We start from the raw sequence: 25,559 nt of genomic DNA on the forward strand, positions 1-25,559 counted from the left end.
TATATATATATATATATATATATATATATTCATTCATAGATATATATATATACATACACACACATACATATATATTCAGAGGCTGGATTTTCTTGCTGATCTCTTGTGTGAGTTGTGTCTGATTTGTCATGACCCTATTTGGGGTTTTCTTGGCAAAGATATTGGAGTGGTTTGCCATTTCCTTCTCCAGCTCATTTTAAGGATGAGGAAGTTAAGGCAAAGAGGGCTAAGTGAAGAGTCCAGGGTCACTGAGACTAGATTTGAACTCAGGTCTTCCTGACTCTAGCAACTCTACCAATCACGCCACCTAATTGGGAATAAGAAACTGAGTTCAAATTCTGGTAAGACTAGGGGGTACCGTTGCTTCTGCTTTCTATGCCTCCCTTTCCTCATCTGTAAAATCTATATTCTATACTAATTACCTCACTGAATCGTGGAGGGAGCAAAGGTGGTTAAAAATGTTTTATAATTTGTTTCGCTATAGCACAAGATCACAGATCATTTCATTTCAGCATCTCTCTTCCACATTTGTGAGTCTTCTTATTCCATCCTCAACAACAACACATGCCTTGTCCTCCCCACCTCCTGTCTAGAAGAGTGTGGCTAAGCCCATGAAAGTTGTTTAATAAATGCGAACTAATTTGATCTAAGCCCTTGTGGGTCTGGATGAAGAATAAAAAAATAAAAAATTAAATTTAAAAATAGATAAAATTAAAAATAAATAAAAATAAATAGAAAATAAATGGAAAACAGCAATATTCTTGGAAGTTCACAAAATACTAGACACGTGCCACTTGTCCCCACTTTACAGGTGAGAAAATTGAGGCTCAGAGAGGGAGGTAGCATCTTGCTCAGTGGTTATACAGCAAGATAGCAGGGCCAGGGATTCAAACCCAGGTCTCCTGGTTCCAACGTCCAGCTCTTTGTTAGAGTGGTTCAGCTGGTCTCTGCCAGACAGAGATGTTTTTGTTGTGGGCTGGGTGTTTTTGGACAGTGCGTCTATTCTTAGACTGGCTTTGTCGTTTGGATTCCATTTTAACTCTGGGAGAACAGTGCTCGGGTTACGGGGTTTTGCTGTCACCTGATCCTCCGGCCACAGACCATCGCCTTTTCAGCCAGAACCTGACTGGTTCTCACATACTCCCGTTAAGTCTCCCCCATCTTCAAGGGGAACCTGGGGCTGCTAAGATAGCCATTCCTCCTGGAAATGGGGCTCTCCCCTCTTCAGACCTCAAGAATCGAGCCAGTCCAGTCTAGCTGCCCAATCACAAATCACAAACCATTCATTGTTGACCTTTTGCCATTTAGAGATTGCAAACACTTTGCAAATCAGTTTTTTGTTGTTCAGTCGCATCTGAGTCTCCGTGATCCCGTGGACCATCGGCCATTGGGCCCTTCTATCCTCTTCTGGCTCCCGAGGTTGGCCAAGCTCATACTGCATGTCACTAGCACACGTTCATTATTCTAGGACACAGGATTTCACTGGCGTGGGCACTCCTTCTACTGATGCACGACAAGCCCACCCTCCTTCCATAGTAAATGGTCCTCCCAAGCTGCAGTGAGTGAGTGAATGATGCTTCGGGCACAAGCTTCTCCACATTTAGTTAGGTGGGCTCCCCCTCCCTCAGAGGCCCAAACATTTTGGGGTGGTCACCCCAATTGGTTCTCTCTCACCAAAATGAAGCACTTTCCTAGAGGGTAAAGCGATTATTAATTCAATTAAATAATTATTAATAATAACAATGGCTTCCTTTTATATAGCACTTTATGGGTTACAAAGTGCTTTTTATATATGATATCTTGTTTGATTTTCACAACAATGCTGTCAGGTAGGGTGCTATTAATCCAGTTATAGAGATAATGAAACTGAGAAAGGTTTGGTGACTTTCCCAGAGTCACACAGGCAGTAAATGTCTGAGGCAGAATTCAAATTCAGGCTTTTCTGACTCCAAGTCCTGCCCTCTATCCACCATGCTACATGACTGCCTTCTCTGTGAAAGACCCAGAACTTGGCATTAGGAAGACAAAGATGAAACTAATATAGTTCTTATCCTCAAGCAATTTAGAATCCAAAGGTATCATCGATCAACCAAACTCACATTTAGTAAGCACCTACTATGTGCTAGGTAAGGATAGCAAGGTGGCTAGGGTCTAGCCTGAGAAAGACTCATCTTCTTGGGTTCAAATCTGGCCTCAGATACTTAGTAGCTGTGTGACCCTGGGCAAATCATTTCACCCCGTTGGCCTAAGTTTCCTCATCTGTAAAATGAGCTGGAGAAGGAAATGGCAAGTCACTCCTGCACCTTTGCCAAGAAGACGCCAGAGAGTCTGAAATGATGGAGCTACATCATTACGTGCTAAGCACCAGGGATGGAAAAAGAGGCAAAAGGGAATTTCTGTTCCTGTCCTCAAGAAACTTACAATCTATCATCATCATTATTGACTTCTTAGGAATCACAGTAGAAAAGGACCATAACGACCCCGTCCAACACCTTCATTTTACAAATAAGGAAACAGACCTGGAGAGGAAAGAGGATTTGCCTAAAGTCACAGGGATAGTAATCAGAATCTGAACCCAGGCTTTCTGACTCCAAATCTGCTGCTCTTTCTGTTAAGCCAATTTTACAAAATCAGCCTAGCCACTCATACTAGAAAAACAAACAGATGAAAAATAATCACTTAGATTATATTGTGGAAGGAAATGGAGATGGTCAGCCACATTCTGAATTGAGCAGAGAGAGGTGAGGCTGGATCTTCTTTGGGAAACTAAGCATATATCCAATCCCCCAAAGCCCCCTGCCACAAAAGCCCATCTCTTTAATGACGGTATTTCCCCAGTGCAGCAATGTGATGGCAAATCATGGATGACCAATATGGCCGTCCTATGCTCAAAGGAAGCCAAAGGACAATGGAGAGAAGTATGGTGGGTGTAAGTGGATGGCAACAGATTAGTAGCGATGACTTGCACAAAAGTAGCATCAAAGACAGCCCAAAGGACTTGCAGATTAAGAAAGGGTGACCTAGTTGAATATTAAGAATGGGGGATAAGAGACTATAAGCTCTGAACAGGAGAAGACCTATATCTTCTTCTTTTCTAAAACCCTTATCTACTGCCTTAGTATCAATTCCAAGGCAGAATAGTGGCCCAAGCTAGGCAATTGAAGTGACTAATCCAGGGTCACACAGGTGGGAAGTGAATGAGGCCAGATTTGAACCCAGGTCCCCCCAACTCCAGGTATGGTGCTCTATCTAGTGAGCCACCTATTTGCCCCCTATGTCTTCTTCATCCTTCCATCTCCCCAAGCATCAGATATCTGTCTCTATAGCAGGAGCCTGTGCTTAATAGGTATTTAATAAACATTGGGTGAATTGAATTGAAATGGAGTCAGAATTGATGGTGAGCCTATGAAGATGGGTAGAAGAATGAGGGGTCCCTCAATTAGTACCTTAAAATCTAGCAAAGGGCTGAGATGTACATATAGAAAGCTAAAACACAAACTGTTCTTATTTATTATTGCTTACATCTGTAGATTACTTTAAGACCTGCAAAGTGTTTTGCATGTAGTATCTCTTTTGATCTTCACAACTATCATGGATGGAAGTGTCATAATTATTATCCCCATTTTATAGATGAGGAAAATGAGAAAGATTAAGTGACTCACTCAGGATGGGGCTGTTGTCATTATCATTCCCATTTTAAAGATAAATAAAACAAGGTTAAGAAAGATCAAGTGACTTGCACAGGGTCACACACTATTTGAGATAAGTTTTGAACTCAGGTCTTCTTGACTCCTGGTCTTGAACTCTACCAACCTTGTCACCTAGAGACCTACCAAAAGACCAGACAATATGGAATAAAGTATTAACTGCAGGATGGGATAGGATGATGACATCATAGAGACTGACTCATCTACAGACATTGCCTGACAGAGCCAAATGAGAGGCCACAGATAGTATGCAAAGATCCCTGGAACTCTACATTGAAGACCTGTGTTCTGTTCCCAGTTTGCCACTCATTAATGACCAGAGAAGAATCCTGGAAAAACTCAACTCTCTGAGTCTCAGTGGCTTCATATGTATTGTGAAGATAATCATCTCTCCTGTCTTTATAACTCCTAGGATTGTTGTGACAAAAGTGCTTTGTGAGCCGTTATGGCCTGATACTTCTCTCTCTCTCCTCCTCTTTCTCTTTCTTTTAAACCCCTACCTTTTCCTTAAAATTAATACTATGAATTGGTTCTAAGGTAGGAGAGTGGTATGGTTAAGTGACTTGCTCAGGGTCACAAAGCTAGAAAGTGTCTAAGTCACATTTGAACCCAGGACCTTCTGTCTATAGGTCTGGTTCTCAATCCACTGAACTATCTAACTAATCCCACCTATAACACTATACTCTCTTGACGTCTATCTGTCTGTCTGTCTGTCTGTCTGTCTGTCTGTCTATCTATCTATCTATCCATCCATCCATCCATCCCTCTATCTATCCGATCCATCTATTCATCCATCCATCCATCTCTCTTTCCTTTTCCCTCTTTCCCTCTCTCTGTGCCTCTGTCTCTCTCTCCCTATCTATCCATCTATCTATCCATCTAATCTATCTATTCCATCCACCCATCCAACCATTTCTTTCCTTTTCCCTCTCTCTCTCTCCCTCTGTGCCTCTGTCTCTCTCTCCCCCTATCTATCCATCCATCTATCTAATCTATCTATTCCATCCATCCATCCAACCTTCTCTCTCTCCTTTTCCCTCTCTCCCTCTCTCTCTGTTGCTGTCTCTCTCTCTCCCTATCTATCCATCTATTTACCCAATCTATCTATTCCATCCATCCATCCACTCAACCATCTCTCTCTCCTCCTCTCTCTCCTTCTCCCTCTCTCTCTCTGTCTCTGTCTCTCCCTATCTATCTATCTACACATAACCCATGCACATAAATACATATGAGCTATGGTTGCTGTTCTTGGAATCACAGAACATTCCAGCCACAGAGTTCCCAAAGTCTCGTTCTTCCTGTCCTGTGTCTTTAACCAGCCCCTGGAACCTCCCCAAGGCATTTTTCTTGGATCCCCTGGAAAGCGAGGCTTTATTTTTAACACAACCAGCGTCCCAGCTGCAATGACATTCTCCCTCTCCGATGTGTACATGCATATACATGGGCTTGACAAGACACATGTTAAGATGATTAGAATGGAATGTCTCACTCTGCTCCAAGTAATCATGTTCCTTTTCAAAATATTAGTGTTCCACTTTAAATCATCACCAGGGAGACAGGAAATAAGCTGGAACCTTCCCTCCCTTGCTCCCCCCTCTAAGCCCAAATTTATGCTTTGAAACAATCAAGGAGGGCGAATGACAAGCAATGAGTCTGGAGAGCTCATCTGTATTATTATAATTACTCATATTCATAATCATCATAGCAGGCAATGAGTGCCAACAAGGTGCTATGTAGAATACAGAATGAGAAGGCGCCGAGCGTCTTTGGAATAACCATCCTCGGAGCCTCTAAAATGACCCACTTACAGTCTCAGCTACTCATCTTCTTCATCTTCTCTTATGACAGAGAATCACAAGAATTTAGTGAGGAAAGGAAGCCTGGAAGAAAGAGTATCAGGGCTGAAGGGACTTCAGATCATTGAATGTCACTCCTTGACAGGACCTGAAAATGGAGACTTGTCAGAGCAAGAGGTGACCAAAGGACATAGGACTTCAGAACTGGAAGGAGCCTTAGAACCTAGATATTAAGGAGCTGGAAGAGATCTTAGAAGACAGAACATCAATGCTAGAACATGGAATGTCAGCGGTAGAATGTCAGAACTAGAAGGAATCTTTGAACCTAGAATGTTATGGAAAGGACCTGAGAACACAAAAATCTCAGAGCTAGAAGGAAAACCTAGAAGGAAAGCTAGAAGGAAGTTAGAAGAGAGCTTAGAATATAGCATCACAGAATCTCAGAGCTAGAAGTAGATGTCAAACAAAGAATGTGAGAGCTGGAAGGGACCCAAGATGTTATGGACAACAAAAACAAGAAATTTCTAGGAGAAAATGACTTGCCTAAGGTCACATTTAAGTTAGTAGCAGAGATAGGTCTAGGGGTCAGAATCTTCTCATTCACTATTAAACTATCCTGATCTCCCACCCCACCCTTATCATGGCTCAGTGTATATAACCTTATAGGAGTCATATAATTTTTCTGACCTCAATTTTCTCATCTGCAAAATGAAATATTTGGACTAAATGACCTCTAAGGTGCCTTCTAGATCTAATCTTACATGGATCTATTTATGTCCAGCCAGGTGTTACTTACTCAAGGGAATTGGAAAGGGGAAAGCATTAAAATGGGAGCTGGGAGACCTGAGTTCGGACCCCATCTTTTCCACAAACACTGTATGACACTGGAGTGGTTGCTTAAACTCTCTGGGCTTTAGTCTCTTCGGGTGCACAATGATGTTGGACTAGACAATGTTCAAGTTCCCTTCCAGAGCATCCTGTTCCCAGTTCAGGAGTGCCATATCAACTATGTGTAGGGCATGGGAGGGGGGGAGGGAGAAGTACCAATGTGCACACAATACACTTTTAAATTTAATTTGTATTAATATTCTCTAATTCCTTTTTTAAGTCTAGACCAGGGGCATCAAATGTTCCAGTGCTGTGCCCACAATACGCTCTATTGCTGCCTGAACCAAATTAAAATGTTAATGAGAAATATTTAGCAAGATAATGAAAGATACAATTGAACATAGATGATGCTAACATATGGTTATCTAAGTCAATATGGTGGTCACAGAGATCCTTATATATGGTTTTCTGGCTTCTGTTTCTATTTGAGTTTGACACCACTGGTCTAGACAAGCCACAAGATAGTGATCACACCCAGATTTGTTGCATATTTCCAAGGTGTAAACGCTCACCTGATTCTCCTTCTATTCACTTTCTAGACTTCTCTACCGCCAAGACAGCAGCCTTGACCCTTACCCCTCCATCCTCTTTCTTTCTAGCTCCCCTCTACAGAACAGGCAGGGGCTATCTTGTTTGCTAGTATTTGTGTCTCCAATTGGTGGCACAGTCCTTGGCATACACTAAGTGCCTAAAAAAATGCTCTATCGTTATTTTATAGATGAGGAAAGGCGAGATTCAGAGAGGAGTGACTTGACCAAGTTCACAAAGGTTCCGAGGTGGGATCTGAAAGCCAAGTCTTCGGACTTCAAGAATGGAGAGTTCTCTATAATTCGGTGCAAGTTCCTTCCAGCCTATAATCTGAACTTTGTTTTTCCTATTTACAACTTATATCACCAGGGTCAAGTCAGTTAATCTTTCTGGGCCTCAGTTTACCTCATCTGTAGAATAAAAATGGGATGATCTTTTAAGATCCTTTCCAGGTCAAAATCTAATGTTCCTATGAAGTCCCTATCCTCAGTGTCCCCCAAGTCTGATTTCTGAATGCAGCCCTTAACAGATAAAGTTAAAGGTAAAGGGATTGGCTTGCCCGAGACCACAGAATAAGTGGGAGGGACATAGGGAGCTCTGGAACTAGAATTCCAAACTCCTGACTCCTTATATGTTGTTCTTCCCACTGGACCTGATGGGCAGTTTCCTCTTCTCTGGGAAACTGGTCACTGGCTTGCAGCCTCCGGCCAGGGCATCAGGTTTGGTGGCTTCTAGCGGAGAGCCTTGAGGGGGAAAAATGCAACCACCAACAGGCCTGGTCACATGGCTGGCCTCACAGCTCTGTTTACAATTATCGGGTCTCCAGTGGGCGTGAAAACATCTGTCCTTGCTTGGGAGAGGTTTGCGAGCTAAGGTCTGGGCCAAAGGGCTGGCCTGGGTTGAAAGGGAAGGCCGGGAAGGCTCTTCTGGATGACGCCTACAGGAAGAAATGTGGGCCAGTTGCCACCCCAGCTGAGTGGGCGCAGAAGGACTTAAGGAGGGGTCAGGGAGGGTGGCAGGCCTTTTTTTAGGGCCACAGGGATCTCCCGTGCAAATGGCACACACGGGCAGCTCAGGGCAATGCGTCTTAGCTGGAATTTCAAGCATCTCCAAGATTAGCTCCTACCTACCTGAATTTATTGAATCGTTGGCTTTCTCCAAAAGGACAATGTTCCTCCTTGAAGCAGCTGAGTAAATGAGAGAACACATATTCCCCAGTTCAGGACTCTGTCCAGGAGAGATTGTGGTGCTTGTTGTTGTTTGCCTCCTCTGAGCTCCGATTGTTTTAGAGGCAAATACAATTTGGCCGAGTGGAAGGAACAATGGGCTAGAGTTCAGGACCCCCAGGTTTGAGTCTGAGCTTGGCCGCTAATTACACCATGACCATGGCCAAGCTGGGAGCCTGATCTGTGTCTCAGTTTCCTCTACTGTAAGAGAGGGCATTTCAAGACTATAAAAGATTGCTCTAAATCATTAAGAGGACTGAAAAGCAGATGTAGGTGTAACAGACTAAGGGGCCAAGCAAGACTGCATTTGATGGAACTCAGAGGACCCAGGAGAGTTGGCAGGTGGGCTGAGAATTCTGGAAACAGAAAACCAGCACTCTGGACCTTTTGGGGAAGGAGAGGGGGGGTGTTAGCTGATAGATGGGGTGTGCTCAGGTCACCCCCCTAGCTGAATGGATATGGGTCCAATCCACTCACTCTACCCCTCCTTGCTAGGGGTATAGCACACGAGGAGGTTCCCCAAAAAGGTATACCAGGGTAGAGAGGATAGAGGAAGATGTTGGGAGTTGATTGAGACCCAAATGGTTCCCCTCAATTACCCAGAGCTGGTTTATTTGGGGGCAAGTCTCCCCCTATCCCAAACTGACTACCCACCAATATGGACTTTGGGTTCCTTTCACACACCAACCACATGATGCTGCCTCCCACCTTGAAATCACTCTTCTAACTCTGTCTTAAAAATAACCCAAATGGGGTTTATTCAGGAACAAAGGGATTCAGGGAGTAAGGGGAAAGATTTCAGGAATGAGGAATGAAACTATTAATAATCTATTCTCAGTCTCTTCCAGGGTCGAGCAGGAACTAGATTTCTTCTGTAACTTTCAATCTTAGTTAACTGACTCAGGACCCCAGTAAAACTCCTATCCTAAAAGGTTATAAATGGCTAAAGAGGGAAGCAATAACTAAACCCAAGATATGCTTAGTTAGCCCCCCAAGGGCCAACTCCCTCCCACCAGAGTTTCTGGTTCCTTGGCCATAAGGGAAACTGCAATATTTGTCTTCCCAGATGTTCATTGAAGAGGTAGCATCAATGAGGTTGCTATAACAGCAGAAGATCTGGTAAAATCTCAGATTTAGGCTTTTTGAGATATTCGGGGTCCCACAAAACCACTGCCTCCCACCCCCCTCTCCTTCCCCAAAAGGAACAGAGAGCAGTGAGTGACTGCTGGTTTTCTGTTCCCAGAATTTTCAGCCTCAGCCCAACTGCCAGCTCTCCTGGGTCCTCCAAGTTCCTTCAAATGCAGTCTTGCTTGGCCCTTTAGTCTGTTACATAGGGAACAGCTAGGTGGATCAATGGATTGAGAGCCAGGCCTAGAGATAGGAGGTTCTGGGTTCAAATCTAGCCTCATACTGTCTAAATGGAGATTCTGAACCTCGGACTTCATCCCCCAGAAGTCCCTTATTATTTTACCAAAATTCCCTTTAATCTCTCCTGCACCTGTGTGGTCACCTTATTGTTTTATAAGTTCTGTAGCTCCTCCCTCTTCCTCTCTTCTTCATGAGCACAGCTAAAGTTAGTTTAGCACCTTTTCACTCTAGTTTTTTATGTTAGTTTATTATTTAATAAAACTTTATTAAATATAATGCCTTAGTTATTGAATATTAATTTTCATCTCTACAATACACTTCCTAGCTGTGTGACCCTGAGCAAGTCACTTAACTCCCATTGTCTAGCCTTTACTGCTCTTTGGCCTTGGAACCAACACATAGTACTAATTCTAAAATGGAAGGTCAAGGTTTTAAAAAAACAACATGTATTTTGCAAACTTCAAAATACTATATAATTGCTATTTATTTTTAAGTTTCTCATGGGACAGTTAGGTAGCACAGTGGATAGAGTGTCAGGCCTGAAGCCATAAGTGCCTGGGTTCAAATCTGGCCTCATACTTCCTAGCTGTGTGACTCTGGACAAGCCACTTAAACCCCCTTGCCAAGCCCTTACTGCTCTTCTGTCTGGAACCAATACACGTTATTGACTCTCAGACAGAAACTAAGGATTTTTTTTTATTGTCCTCATACATTTAGCGCCAAATCTGCATAATTCATTACAGGGGTACAAAGATAAATGAGAAGACTCAGTCCCATGCCTCAAGAGATTTACAGTCTAGTGATTCCCAAAGCTTTGGAAGACATTGCGGCACACGGCAAAAGCATAAGCTTTGGAGTCAGAGGATGTGGGTTCAAAGCCCACCTTTGATGTCTGCTGCCTGTGTGATTTCAACTGCTTGAAACTCAGTTTGCTCATTAGTTAAGAGGTGGGGAATTGGATGAGGTGGTTGTTGAGGTCCCTCTCAGAGAAGCTCAGGATTTTAAACTTAAAAACAAACCTATTAAACTATTCTTAAAATAATTTTTAAATGCAAAAAATAAACTATGCAGGATTAGAAAGGAAGTTCATTTAATTTTTTCCCCATCCATATTTAGGGCCCCCCCTCCCCAAGACCTATCCATAATCTTCTAATCTGTTGGTCTCCAATCAATTGAGAGACAGGAACAAAGATAGGCAACTAAGTAAGCAATCAAGAGAGTGCTACACCCTACCCAAGCAGTGTTCAGTTCAGTTGTTTCAACCATGCCCAACTCTTCATGACTCCATCTGGGGTCTTCTTGGCAAAGATGCTGGAGTGGTTTGCCATTTCCTTCTCCAGCTCATTTCACAGATGAGGTACTGAGGCACAGATAACTGACTTGCTCAAGGTCAACATGGCCAGTAAGTGTCTGAGGCTGGATTTGATCTCAGGAAGAAGAATCTTCCCGACTCCAGGCCTGGTACTCTATCCACCGAGCCACCTAGCTGCCACAAAGCAGGGTTAAGAACACTCAGAAGTAAACGAGTTGGGCATGGAAACTATAACGGTTGGATCTGTTGATTTTTAAGCAAGAGGAGAATCAGAGAAAGGATGGAACCATGGCTTAAGGGAAGGGGAAGAAGATGACTGAGGATATGGAAGAAAGATTCCGTTTCCTCTAGTTGAATGACTTGGAAGCAAGGACCAGGAATGTTTCCTCTATAAAGGGGGAATGAGATTCCCACTGGAATGGATGCAACAAAAATGGTCAATAGGGAATTTAAAGTCAAGATAAGTGAGGAGCTGGTACGGGAGCCGGTGCTGTCAGTGAGTTCAAGTTACAAGGCTGGAATGGACTACATCCTGAGGCCAAAGGCAGATAGATGCCAGCCAGTCATTTGGTCAGTCAGTCAACTAGTATTTATTTAGCATCAATTAGGTGCCAGGCACTTTTCTAAGTGTTCTATGTGGCTCCTGAGCCCTTGATAAAGACCTTTGAGGAACTGTGGAGAGCAGGAGTGCCATGAAACTGGAAACAAGCAAATGTTATTCCAGTTTTCAAAGAGGGGAGGAAGGACTATTATAGGCCAATGACCTTTTACTTCAATTCCTGGGAAAATTCTAGAACGACCCATTGACAAGAGAGTTTGTGAGCTCTGAAAAAAAGCAGTGATTACTCTAAGCCAGCATGGGGCTCATTAGGGATATGTCATGAGAGAATTATTTCCTTTTTTGACAAAGCTATTGGCTTGGCTGCTCAGGGAAAAGTTGTGAATATGGTACATGACAAAGTTTTTCATTCTCTGTGCAGATAAGTAGGAGAGATATGAGTTAGAAGATAGTATTGTTAGGTGGATTTGGAACTGGTTAACTGTCAGGACCCAAAGAATAAGGACCAATGACAGTGTGTCAACCTGGAGAAAAATCTATTGTGCTTTGTTCTTTGTTTTTTGAAGAGGACCAATGAGATCGTGGGTGTCCCTCAAATTGGATTTAAGTGAGGCGGAATTGTACGAAATCTTTGGCTTCACTCTCCCAGTCACTGAAGTAGTCAAGGGGACTGGTGATGGCACAGGAGGCGGTAACGACCATGGCGTCTTTGGTGTTGGCCCAACCAGCTCCCTAAAGATCTGTTGTTGGCTTTGTTTCGTTCAACTTTTTTATCAGTGACTTTAGTGAAGACACAGAGGATGAGCTCATCAAGCCTGGAGAAAAAAGAAGGCTGGAAATGGGAGCTGATACCTTGGATGCCCAAACTGGGGTTTAAACAGATCTTGATAGATTGGAACAGCGGAGATGCAGATGCTCCCTCCGCCAACACCCCTACAACCTGGTAAGAGCTCATGCCTGAAAAATTCAGCACCAACGGCCAGACTCTCTAAACGTGGCTGGCTTTCAGGAAACAGATGTACCAGCTGGTCATTGGCTGCCTATACTTAGAGCAGTTCCAGCTTGATAGGATTTGCCAGAGCTTGGGCTCTCCTGGCACAGGTGACTTCTCAGATCACAACAAGGCATCAGAGTAGGGCTCTGGGGGAGATGAGGGGGTTAAACCTGTCAAGATGATGGCTTTTACCACACAAGCTGCTTGAGGGTAGGGTCTGCCTCATTTTTTATCAGAATCCACAGCACTTGGCAAAGTGCTTGGCACATAATAGAGGAGATAAAAGCTTGCTGAAGATGCAATTTAAAAGAGGTTAATGTAAAGTCTTACACTTAGGTGCCTCACCCAAAAAATCTATTTTATAGGATGGAGAACTGTAGCTAGAAGGAAGATTATACGTGATGTGATCACTAAGAAACCTACGTGTTCCAATGGACTGAAAGCAGCCCAAGAAGCCAATTCTACTTTAGTCTGAATTAAGAGAGGCAGGGTATTCCTTTCCTGTTCAGACTCCATCAGTAGCAATAATAATAATGATGATAGCATTTATAATAGCACTTACTGTGTGCTAGGAAGTGTGCTAAAGTGCTTTTCCAATATTAACTCATTTTATTCCCTCAACAACTCTGAAAAGTAAGTGCTATTACTATATATTACATAATAGATATAACAGATATGTATAGAATATATTATATATTCTACAAATATGGAAACTGAGGCAGAGAGAAGTTAAGTGACTCTCGGGGTCAGAAGCTAGCAGACAGGAAGTTGGTTTGAATTAAAATCTTCCTGATCACACAGGATTCCTTCATTTAACAAATAAGGAAACGGAGGTTAAATGACTTTATCCAAAGGCACCCAAAATAGGAAGCATCAGAAGTAGAATTTGAATCCAGGTCCTCTAAGTCCAAAGAATCTACATGGCAAATAACTGTACAAGTCTTGTTTTTTTTCTCCCTATCTTTATATCTGGTCTCAAACTCTTCTCTGAGTTCCAGTCTTTCATTTCTAACTGTCTACTAGGCATCTTCATCCAAAAAATTTCTTAACCTTTACCTTCTATCTTAGAATCAAAACTGTGTTTTGGTTCCAAGGCAAAAGAACAGTAAAGGCCAGGAGACAGGAATTAAATGACTTGCCTAGGGTCACAGAGATTTGAACTCAAGACTTCCTAGTCTCCAGGACTAGTTCTCGATCTACTGAGCCACCTAGCTACCTCCCAAATACACATCTGATCCCCTCAAATTCAACATGTCAAAGATTGATTGCAGGTCCAGTGCTTTCTGTGGGTCCATTCAGCTACCAGATACGCAGAGATGAAAAGCTAGCTTGTATCCAGGAGCATGATGGGGATAGTAATAAGAGGGGTCCCGTGGTATAGGAGGGCCAGCTGAAGAAAATGAGGGAGTTTATTTAGCGAGGACCAGAAGAGGCATGGGATAGACAAAATAGTCGTCTTCAAGTATCTTTTTAGATACATTTTTTGGAGAGTGAACAAGATGATATGTTTTATTTTATGGTGGTAGCTAAAGAAAGATGCCTGTATTTTAAATACCAGAAAATATTCATTCAACAAGCACAGAAAACTGTCTTCATCACCAAAGTGGCCATCAAGCTAATACAGAAATGTGGTAGAGACAGCACATCATTTAGTTCCACTTGAAAAGATTTTTAATTTAAGAAAAACAAGCCTTGAATTGGAACCTGAACCAATAAGTTATATGTTTTAAAAGAAAATAAAAGTTGACACAATTCAACTTACAAATACTATTTGTTTAAAAAGTGATTTAACGGGTGGCTGGGTAGCTCAGTGGATTGAGAGCCAGGCCTAGAGATGGGAGGTCCTAGGTTCAAATTTTGCCTCAGACACTTCCCAGCTGTGTGACCCTGGGCAAGTCATTTAACCCCCATTACCTAGCCCTGATTGCTCTTTTGCCTTGGAACCAATACACAGTATTGATTCCAAGAAGGAAGGTAAGGGTTAAAAAAAAGTGATTTATCGACATCAATGGACAGATTGTGATTAAATTAAGAATATTTTCTTTGAAAAATTGAGTGAAATAAATGGCAGCATTTGTTTTGATTAAGTAGTGTTATGAGTAAGATTAGATTAGCTAGTTATTAGGTATTGATTATATATTGATTAGGAAGTACCTAGCAGGAAGGAGCTGGAGCTGGGAATTCCAGGTTGGAATGAAGGAGGAGGAAGTCTATCTGTGTTCTGTGTGTGAACTCCATTAGTGGTAGGCAAAAACTGTTGCCAGCCTGGGAGACCTCAGAGCAAAGGACACCTTGCATCCTGTTTTCCCCTGGGATCCTGTGTGGTGTGGCATTTAAGGAAAGAACAAGAGAAGAGGACAGTGCTTCAAGCAAACCCCTTACTACTTGGTTCCTGAGACAACTGTAGCTCCTGGCATCCAGTGATCATCAGTGGATTGCAGTGAGAATCCCAAAGCCACAAAAGCCTCAGCTGTACTCAAGTCTGGCAGGTTCCAGGTTTGAGGCAGAAACCCAGAGACTCCAGTATAGCTCCTTGGGCCCTGTTAGTTAGATAGCTTAGATTAGTGTAGTGAATAAGTCCTTCCCTGTCCCTTTGGGATTTCTCACTGCAATCCACTGATGATGTCTGGATGCCAGGAGCTACAGTTGTCTCAGGAACCAAGTAGTAAGGGGTTTGCTTGAAGCACTGTCCTCTTCTCTTGTTCTTTCCTTAAATGCCACACCACACAGGATCCAGGGGAAAACAGGATGCAAGGTGTCCTTTGCTCTGAGGTCTCCCAGGCTGGCAACAGTTTTTGCCTACCACTAATGGAGTCCACACACAGAACACAGATAGACTTCCTCCTCCTTCATTCCAACCTGGAATTCCCAGCTCCAGCTCCTTCCTGCTAGGTACTTCCTAATCAATATATAATCAATACCTAATAACTAGCTAATCTAATCTTACTCATAACAGTAGGAAAAAAATAGGACTTGTTCTACTTGCCCCTTTGTGGTAGAATGAGGATCAACTGATTCTAGAATCACTCTGGAAAGAGCATTTTGCTTGGCCTAGGAAAAAAAAGTCTTCATGATCAGAATAGTCTATAAGTGGAGGGAGTTGCCTTGCAGGGACATGAATTCTTTTCTTTAGAAACATTAGAGTTCTTTAAGCAGAAGTGAAAAATCATCTGACCGGGATGCTCAAGGCCAGGGGTTCTTAATAATAACAGTAATAGTTAACATTTACACAGTGTCTGCTTTGCCCTGCACTGCTAAATGCTTTTCAGTTATAACATTTGAACCTCACAACAATCCTAAAGGACAGGTTCTATTATTGTCCCCATTTAATAGAAGAGAAAACTGAGGCAAACAAAGACTAAATGACTAGCCCAGGATCACACAGTTAATAAGTGTCTGAGGCTAAACCTGAACTCAAGTCTTCCTGACTCCAGCCCCAGAATTCTATCCACTGTCATTTAGTGTTACCTAGTTAACTTTTCTTTGTGTCATAAACCCCTTTGGCAATCTGGAAGAGACTATGGACCCCTTTTCAGAATAGTTTTTCAAATGCAAAAAAAAAAAAGGCATCACATTAGAAAGGAAACTAGTTTTACAGAAAAAAAGGTGTAATTATTTCCCTTCCAAATTCAGGGATGACTTAAAACCTATCAGACCAAGAATCCATGGCCTCAAGTTAAGAACTCTGTTCTAGTCAAACTTCCTGCTTTGATTAGATGGTTTCTGAGGTCCCTAATCTGAATCTAAGTCACTGATTCTCCTGCACCAAACTAGGGACCCATATCCACAATTTACTCATAGAGAAAAACCATTTCAGCCTCCCCTCTCCTCCCTTACCTGACATAGCAGCAACACAGGGGAAAAGTCGCTTGGTGCAGTAAAAAGAACTCTGAACTCGAAGTCGTGATGCTTATTAGCTGTGTAATGATGAGATCTAGATCCCATGGCAAGCTCTAAGAGGTCTTGTAGTCCAAGTCCCTCATTTTACAAATAAGGAAACTGAGGCCAAGTGATTTTCCAAAGGCACACAAATGGAAAGTATTAGAGACAGAATTTGAATCCAGGTCGTCTGACTCCAAAGAACCCGAGTGCAAATAACTGAGTCTCAGTTTTCTTCCATATCTAAGTCCCAATTTCTTCACTGAGCTCCAGTCTTACATCTCTAACTTTCCACTAGATATCTTCACTCTCATGTGCTTTAAAAAAACAACCAACCCTTGAACTTCTGCCTTATAATTAATACTAAGTATTGGTTCCAAGGCAGAAGAGTGGTGAGGGCTAGGCACTAGGGGTTAAGTGACTTGCCCAGGGTCACACCGCTAGGAAGTATCTGAAGCCAGAATTGAAATTTGGTCTTTCCAAATCTAAGTTCTATCCACCAAATATACTTCTGACACCTCAAATCTGACATGTCTAAACCAGGTCTCAGTGTCTTTCTCCTTAACTTGTCCAGTCTTCTAACTTCTCCAAAGGGCTCCACCATATTGCCACTTAGTCTCAAAACAAAACATTATAATAATTATTGGCCTTACTCCTCTCATCTTAATTGCCACGTCCCCTTGGTTCTTCCTCTTCATCTCTTACTTCAGTCCCTTTCTCCCCACTCACAACTGCCACTACTCTAGTAATGGCCCTCATCATCTCTTTATTTGGACTATTTTAGTAGGTTCCTAATTGGCTTCTCTGTCCCTAGTCTCTCTCCTTTCCAATTCATTCACTGTCCATGTGGGTGCCAAAAAACCCAAAATCTAACGTGTATCTCTGATTGTGCCATTTCCTTTCTCAAAAACCTTCACTCACTCTTTAGTCTAGGATAAAATACAAATTCTTATTCTGTCATTAAAGATTGTCTATAATCTAGTTCCAACTTAACCTTTCCAGACTTATTTGGATGGTATATTATGATAGAAAGACAATTGGATTTGGAATTGGAGAGCGAGGGTTTGGATGTGAGCTCTGTACTGCTTGACCTTGAGCAAGTCACTTAACCTCTATCTGTCTCAGGTTCCTCAACTGAAAAATGTCAATAAATATAGCATCTTCCTCCCAGGGTTATGGTGAGGATCCAAGGAGATAATATTTATAAAGCTCTTAGCATAATGGCTAGTCCACATGGATGCTTAAAATATACCCACTTATATATATGGAGGTGATAGAATACTATCAGAAAAGGGCTCTGAAATGGGGGTGCATGGTCCCCTGGACACCCCAAGTCTCTAAAGGAATCCCAGAGCACAGAGTACATGAAGAATTCTTTTATCCCAGATCCCAGCAATGTAGAAGAAAGGGTGACCCTGGTGCAATCAAAGAGACAGCGATATAAACAAAAGATTCTCTAAGAGATGCATTTCCTCCTGTTCTAGATGCATTTCTTTTAGTTTTAGCAAGGATGCCTACCTTTCCTTTGCACCTCAAATACCACTATTTTCTCTAAGATATGGGACTCACCTGCCTTTATGATCAGGGTTTAATATATCACAAACAATGTATATTGATGCTTATATCCCAGACACCAAGACTCACAGGAATGCCACTCAGTAGTCTTTGTTCTTTCTCCCCCCCCCCCCCCCGCCCTTTCCCATCTTCCTTCTGGTCCAGAAATCTCTGTTCCTGGATCCCTTCTCCCCAACAGAGGTAGACCTCACCTGCACCTGCCTCCTCACCTTTCATTCAATAAGTTCCTCTTTTTTGAAAGATTCCCCAGATCCTGGTAATCCTTTAAGTGGGGACCCTCCTGAACCAGAATATCAAACGCTCTCAAGATAGTTTCAAAAAAATTTACAAGAATTATATGAATGGATACAAAGTGAAATGAGCAGAACCTGGAGGATTATTCAACAGTATGTAAGGACAGACAACTTTGGAAGATCCAGGTCTCTGAATAACAAAAAGAACAAGGGGTCACCAATTCCAAAGGACCCACTTGGGGGGGTGCTATCTGCTTCCTGATAGAAAAATAATGTACTCACAATGCAAATTGAAGCATATTTTCTTTCTTTTTTGTCGGCTAATGCAGGAATTTGTTTTGCTTCATTGTATATATTGTAACAGTTTGGGGTTTTGTGCCTTCTCAATAGAAGGGGAGGGAGTAGGGAGAGAATTCCAAACTAAAAAAAAATTTTAATTGAATAAAAATAAATAAAATAAGAGTTTTAGACAAAATGATCTTAATAACTGTGTCCAATCTAATCTATAATCAACACATTCCTTTTCACATCCTCTATATTCTAGCCATAGTGGTCTCCTAGCTGTTCCTAAAGTTCAGTCCTTCATCTCCCATCTCCATGCATTTACACAAGGCTCCTCCTCCTCTGTTCAAATCCTGGAATACATTCCTGGGTCCATCTCTTTGTCTGCTGAGGTTCCCTTCTTTCTTCCAGACTCCACTTGAATGATCCCTACTCCAAGAAGCCTTCCCTGATGAAACCTTGATTATCTCTATCATATGGCTGTTTGTGAAGATCAGAAGAGACGAGGGAAGGCAAGGTAGTATGTACAAAGGTCAGATAGCCATCCACATATCCTTTACTCCAATCAGATTCAGCTTTGTATTACACTCATCTGTGCACCCGGCATATCCCTCTTAATTGACTGCAATCTCCTGGGAGTCAGAGACTAGACTAGGTTGTTGGAATCTCTCCCCTTGCAGTTTAAGCAGGAGCTTACTACAGTTGGTTGAAAGTGAATTGAAAGATCCTCCAGGACTGCCCTGAGCATCAACTGAGATTAAAACCGCTAACCCAGGACTCTTTTATTAGGGTGTTTAGGATAAGTCATGACTTCTAGGGGGATTTGAGAATCTGCAAAGTCTTTTCTTAGCTAAAATCTCTTTTCTATCTCTAAAACAAAGAAAGTCCAGGAGAAAAGGCTACCCACTGGGCTATGGGGAAGACTAAAGACTGTGCTAGGACCCAGGGATGGATGTTAAGTGTGAAGCAGAAAGATCTGGTCGGGGAAGGAGAACAAGAGGAAATGCCATTTGTTTTCAAGAATTTGAAGGGCTGTCACTTGGACTAAAGATAAGGCTTGTTCTGCTTGGCCCCAGAGGGCAGACCCAGCAGCAAAGGGTGGAACAGACCTACACAATGATTTCTACTGGATGTAAGGGGAGGTGGTGGTGGTGAGGGAAACTGGATAGCATTTATATAGCACTTTAAAGTTTGAATATGTTATCTCATTTGACCCTCACAATACCCTTGGGACACAGGTACTGTTATTATCCCCATTTTATGGATGAGGAAACTGAGGCACAGGGAGATTTAGACAAAGGTCATACAGTTAGCAAAAGTCAGAGGCAGGATCAGAATTCAGGTCTTCCAGACACTCCAGGTCTAGTGCTCTATCATTCCTTTCACCACCTAAAATAGTACATTCACAAAATCGTAAGAGGAAGCCTCAGGAGGTCAAAAGTTCCCCTCTTAATGGAAGTCTTCAAGAAGAGTCTAGATGATGATCACTTGTCAAGGATGTTATAGAAGGGATTTTCATTCACCTCTAGGTTAGATATGGGTTTAGATAGGGGTTCAGCAGAAATGGACCTGGAGCCAGGAAGACTCAAATGGGGTCATGAAGACTCGGACGTGATCGAAAAATAACTGAACAACAGATGTATTTAATTAGTTTAGATGACTTCCAACTTTGAGAAATTCTGTGGGGAAATAACACTGGTATATGAAACCCTCCTGAAGGAAACTAGTGCAAACATCATTATCTTCATCAAAAAGATGAGTATATCTACGTTTACACAGAGAAGTTAAGGGATTTGCTTAAGGTCACCCAGCTATAGCAAGTGTGGAAGTTGGGGCTCAAATCCAAGTTCTCTCACTTCCCACTATAGGATTGCTGTTTTCCATCAGCTAGCTGCCATTCTGGAAAGCCCCGAAGCAGAACCCTAGAAAGATAGGGCATAGGGCAGGCAAGGTTTGATAGGAAACAAGAGAATGAAATAACTAGAATGTGGGCTTCTGTCTGAAGAGGGCGCATTTGGGGATTGATCTTTGTTGAGTGGAGTCTGGGTAGCTGCAAGCAGGATAAAGGTTCTGGAAGGTATTAAAAAAATGATGATGATGATGAAAGGAAAATCAAGTCAAGTGAATAAGCATTTATTAATTGTTTACTATGTGCTAAGCTCTACGGAAATAAGAAAGTAAACAAAAAGAAAAAAATAACTAAAAATAATTCTTGCTCTTAAGGAGGTCACAGCCTTAATGGGACAGATAATAACTATAGGTATCTATTCCACAGCAACTTTCCCATTATGGTTTCCATATACTGTCAAGTCTGCATAAGAAATTAAATGAGAATTGGGGTGGGGAGGAATCTTGTGGAAGCCACAAGCAACACTTGAAAGCCAACCGACAGCACAGAAAAAGTTTATAAGCTCAGAAATGCATGAAATATATAGAGTATTATATAAGATCAACATGTTTTGTTTTCCACTACCATAAATATACACTATTTCTTTTACTGTAAACACTCTATAAAAGAAAAAGAAAAAAACCCAGAGTTCTTCTTTAGTAAGAAAGGAGGGCCAAAACATTTTATACAGATTTTCCAGATTGCAGGGAGCACTGCTTTCCTAAGCCCATGATGTGGAAGGGACACCTGGTACATATAAAAGGAGAGGGGGAAGAGTGCTCAAGGGTAAGATCCTGCCCTCAAAGTTCATCAGTTGATTAATTCATCAATCTTTTCTTTCATTCATTTTAAACATTCATTCTTTCATTTCACTCATTCACTAATTTACTCTTCCATGTACTTCATTCATTAATTCTATTCTATTCTATTCTATTCTATTCTATTCATTCATTCATTCATTCATTCATTCAGAGAGTAGCCACTTGAACAAGGCTATTGTTTCTGGGTGAAAAGGATGGCAAAGGTAGGGTACAATCTCATTTTCAAATTCCTGCATAGAGATATTCAGATCATAATTAATGTCTGAGAAGCTCTCTAAGGGCCTTTCTCTTTGGATGAAAAGCACTCATCATATACTAGAAATATTAAATGTGTGTTTAACTAAGTTGCCTATAATTAGCTACTGATGACTATATTACCCATGTGTGTACCTAGACATTAATGGGGTTGGGGAATAGAGAAATGCTGAGAAGAAGGAGAAAAATAGGGGGGAAAAATAAGGAGGCTCAGTGGATTGAGAGCCAGCTCTAGAGACGTAAAAGTTCTGGGTTCAATTGTGACCTCAGACTCTTCCTAGCTATGTGAACCTAGACGATTTATCTAATCCCCATTGTGTAGCCCTTACTACTGTACTGCCTTGGAACCAAAACACAGTAATGATTCTAAGACAGAAGGTAGGGGTTTAAAAAAAATCTTGGAATGGGAATAAGAGTCATCACAATGTAATGTAGAAGGAAGAGCCTACCTTGGGCTTGATACTTGGGAATCATTCTCCATCCCACTGCCTGGTCACTTAGTTGCAAAATCTCCTCAATTCTATCTACCTAAACTTCTCTCTACTCATACAACTACCACATTGGTCCAGGTCCTCATTAGCTCTTACGTGGATCTTTAAAACAGTCTTTTCATTGATCTCTCTATATCTAGTTTCTTATCTCTTTAATCCATCCTCCAAACACAGCAGCCAAAGTAGTATTTCTAAAACACAGAGCCGACTGCCCCTGCTCAACAACTCCAGTGGCTCCTGATTACCTTTAGGATCAAAGACAAATTCCTTCAATCCTGGCTCTAATCTAGTTCATTCTCCTTTGGAAGCTTATTTGCTACATTAGTCCTTTTCACACAATCTTTGGTCTAGCAAATTAGCCTTCTTGCTATCTCTAATACACAAAAGAATTCCCATATCTCATCCACATGCCTTTGACCTGACTGTACCTCATGATGCCAATCCAGTCCATCTTTCTTGTGTCTCCCTTTAAATCCTTAATCTCTTTCAAGGCTCAGCCAAAATACCAACCCCTGCATAAGATCTTTCTGATCCACTCTGAATTCTAGTGCTTCCTCCCCCAAACATCTTATATTTATCTTATGTGTATTTATATTGAATAAATTTATATGGGTAATGGTATAGTAGAAGTTGTTATTCAGTTGCTTCTCTTGTGTCTGGCTCTTTGTGACCCCACTTAGGGTTTTCTTGGCAAGCGAATGGTTTGCCATTTGCTTCTCCATCTCATTTAACAGAAGAGGACACTGAGGAAAACAGGGTTAAGTGACTTGTCCAGGATCACAAAGCTAGTGTCTAAGTTCAGATTTGAACTCAAGAAGATGAGTCTTCCTGACTCCAGGTCCAGGACTCTATCCACTGAGCCCTGTAGCTATCCAATCCAGTAGACAGAAATCTGATCCCAAAGTTCTAATCCTGCCTCTGAAACATATTAGTTGGGTGACCCAAGGCTGTCAGTTGCAAAGCAGGTTGGTATATTGGTAGTGGAAGTTTCCTCATGGGGAACTGCCCATACCAATGAAATCACAGATCCAGTTTTTTAAAAGTGTGAATAGCTTCTGTTTTCCTCTGTGGAATATGAGCTCCCTGAAGAAAAGGATTAGTTTCACTTATGTCTTTCTGTTCATAGCAGCAAATTACCTGATGGGCCTGGAGTCAGGAAGACTGGATGATTTCCTCAATTTAAATCTGGCCTCAGGCACTTCCTAGCTGTGTGACTCTGGGCAAGTCACTTAACCTCAATTGTCTAGTCCCTGCTGCTCTTCTGTCTTACTAAGATGGAAAGTAAAGGTTAAAAAAATAAATAAGACCTCTACAAAGGTATGGGGTTATTACTATTATATTTATTGACAACTGGTTTAAAGCTTGGCAAGGAAATTTGGCTGATCAAATCTCGGATTTCAGTAATATTTTGGAAGGCATCTGTTTTCCCTGCCTGGTGGTGGTTGCCTAAGCCATTCTTTTGGTGAGTTGCTGTTGTTTGCATTTTTACTGTGTCCCAAGAAAGCCTGACACAGAGACTTAAATGCCAGAACTGGAGGGGACTAAGAAACATCAAATTTAGGGCTCTGTTTCCTCTGCAAAGTCTTTGATATTCTCACTAGGTAGAAGCTATCCCTTCATCCTTTGAAACCTCAGAATTCTTTGTCACTCTTCTATATACCTATCATTTTCTCTTCCTTCCATCCATCCTCCCATCCTCCCTCCCTCCCTCCATCTTTCTCTCTCTCTCTCTCTCTCTCTCTCTCTCTCTCTCTCTCTCTCCTTTCTTTCTTCTTTTCATTTTCTTTCTTTCAGAATCTTCTGCCCTAACATCAATTTTAAAGAAGAACAATAAGGACTAAGTAATTGGGGTTAAGTGACTTGTCCAGCATTATGATGCTAGGAAGAGTCTGAGGCCATATTTGAACTCAGGTTCTCCCAACAATTGAACAACAACCACAAAATAATAATAATTATTAACGACAAAACAATAATAAACGTTATAACTTGAAATCATATACCCCAGTCCCCTCCTTTTCCAGATAAAGAAACTGAAGTCACTCCAGAGAGGAGTGACTTGCCACCACTTTGATCTAGTTCCTTGTTCTGGTTTGGCTTCAGAGAAGGCAGCTGTTTTCTGAACTTCTATCTTTCTCTTTGTTTTCTTAACTTGGAATCTAAGTGGAGCTCAGGCAAAGACCTTGCTCTTTTACATCAAGGGATCCCTTAAAGCAGCCTGGCCACAGCTAATGTTTTATAAATACCTGCTGAAACATTAGCAGAGGTCATCTTGGGACCTTGGAAAAACTCTCCAATAGCCAAATGGTTCATTACACTGTAAATGTTCAAAAAGCATGAAGCAAGGAGTTTGAGGGGTTGTTATTTTGGGTAACTGGGGCCATCCTTGGAAGAAACAGCAAATGCTTTAAAGACGTTCCAGCTCCCTTAGAAGAAGTGATTCCGAAGCACTAAGATACATTTGGGTCTATAAAGGAGAAGAACATTGGGCAAGAAACCAGGGAAAGTTGGAAACTCAACAAAAATTGATAAAAATCTTACAACGACCTGCTCAATGGTACTGCTGTGAAGGGAATCTAAGGATTAGAGGGAGATCTATCTGGGATTTGAAGCCTTTGTAGCAATAATGATAATGATAGTGATGATGATAATGATGATGATGAAGCCACACTACCTCCTAGCATACTGTTCTATGCTTTCCAAATAAAAATAGGAGCTCATATGTATACAAATATTACCATTATGTATTTTATATCCCTGGTCTCATTTGATTCACACAATTATCTAGTTCTGCATACTTTCATTTGACAAAATGAGACTTCTAAGATTTTGTTAACATTTTACAAAAATGAGACTTAGAGAAATTGAGAGACTTGCCCTAGGTCTCATTGGTAAGAAGAAGCATTGGCAGAATTTAATTCAGATTCTCTGACACCAAGAGCAGTACTCTTTCCATTCCATCCTGGGAAAGAAAAGTCTAGAGAGGTTTAGTATCTTGCCCAAGGCCATAGAACTAGCAATCGGCAAAGGCAGGGTTAAAAACCACGTTTTATGACTTTACCTATAGTGATCCACTTATCATACATAACCTCAGATCCAAAATTCTAGCGTGTTGGAATCTCCAAACCAGACGGGACCTCCGAGGTGATCTGGTCAACCTCCTGTGTGATGCAGAAATACCCTTCCCAGGCTCTTTAATGGGGGAATCATCAACACCTCCACACGCAGTTCTCTGCTTCCACCATTACTGCTTCATTTTATCAACTTGGATCCCCAGCAATGAAATGAAAGACCCCAGGCAGCCAAAACAGATCTGTCCTTCAACTCCTAAGGCTCTGCAGGCCTTCCCATCTGCCCTTCATCTCTTCCTTCCAGACCCCTCAGCACCGTCATCTGACCTATTGTTGTAACCCAAGGACTCCAGGGGCCTCGCCATCTGCCCTGAGATGCACCCTTGGGACTTCCCAGCCTTCCCAACTGTCCTTCAGCTTAACTCCCTTTTATGTATTATCTCCCCCAAGTAGCATGTGAGCTCAGTGAGGAGCAGGACCAGTCCCAATTTTTCAATTTGCATCCTCCATCCATAGCTTCTCCATTTATCCATGGGCATACAGTAAGACTTTATCGAATGCTTTTCATTCATTCACGGTGGGAGCAGAAAAGGGGAGGCTGGGGCTGGGGGATACATGCTGGCACGTTCCCACCTCCTACATGAGATTGGCTCAGGATCCTGGCTCTGAACACACTGTGTCCTCAGCAG

At 41.9% G+C, this 25,559-nt stretch overlaps 1 protein-coding gene across 1 annotated transcript in view; it reads right to left on the reverse strand.

Moving 5' to 3' along the window:
* GAB2 (GRB2 associated binding protein 2) overlaps positions 1-25,559 on the reverse strand; it is a 240,619-nt gene that overhangs the window by 26,595 nt on the left and 188,465 nt on the right. Inside the window, exon 3 of the mRNA XM_044668186.1 lies at positions 15,038-15,076. Coding sequence (XP_044524121.1) covers positions 15,038-15,076 — 39 coding nt within the window. The remainder of the gene's footprint in view (positions 1-15,037; positions 15,077-25,559) is intronic.

This window comes from Gracilinanus agilis, chromosome 3 (genome assembly GCF_016433145.1).
Source record: "Gracilinanus agilis isolate LMUSP501 chromosome 3, AgileGrace, whole genome shotgun sequence".
NCBI lineage: Eukaryota > Metazoa > Chordata > Mammalia > Didelphimorphia > Didelphidae > Gracilinanus > Gracilinanus agilis.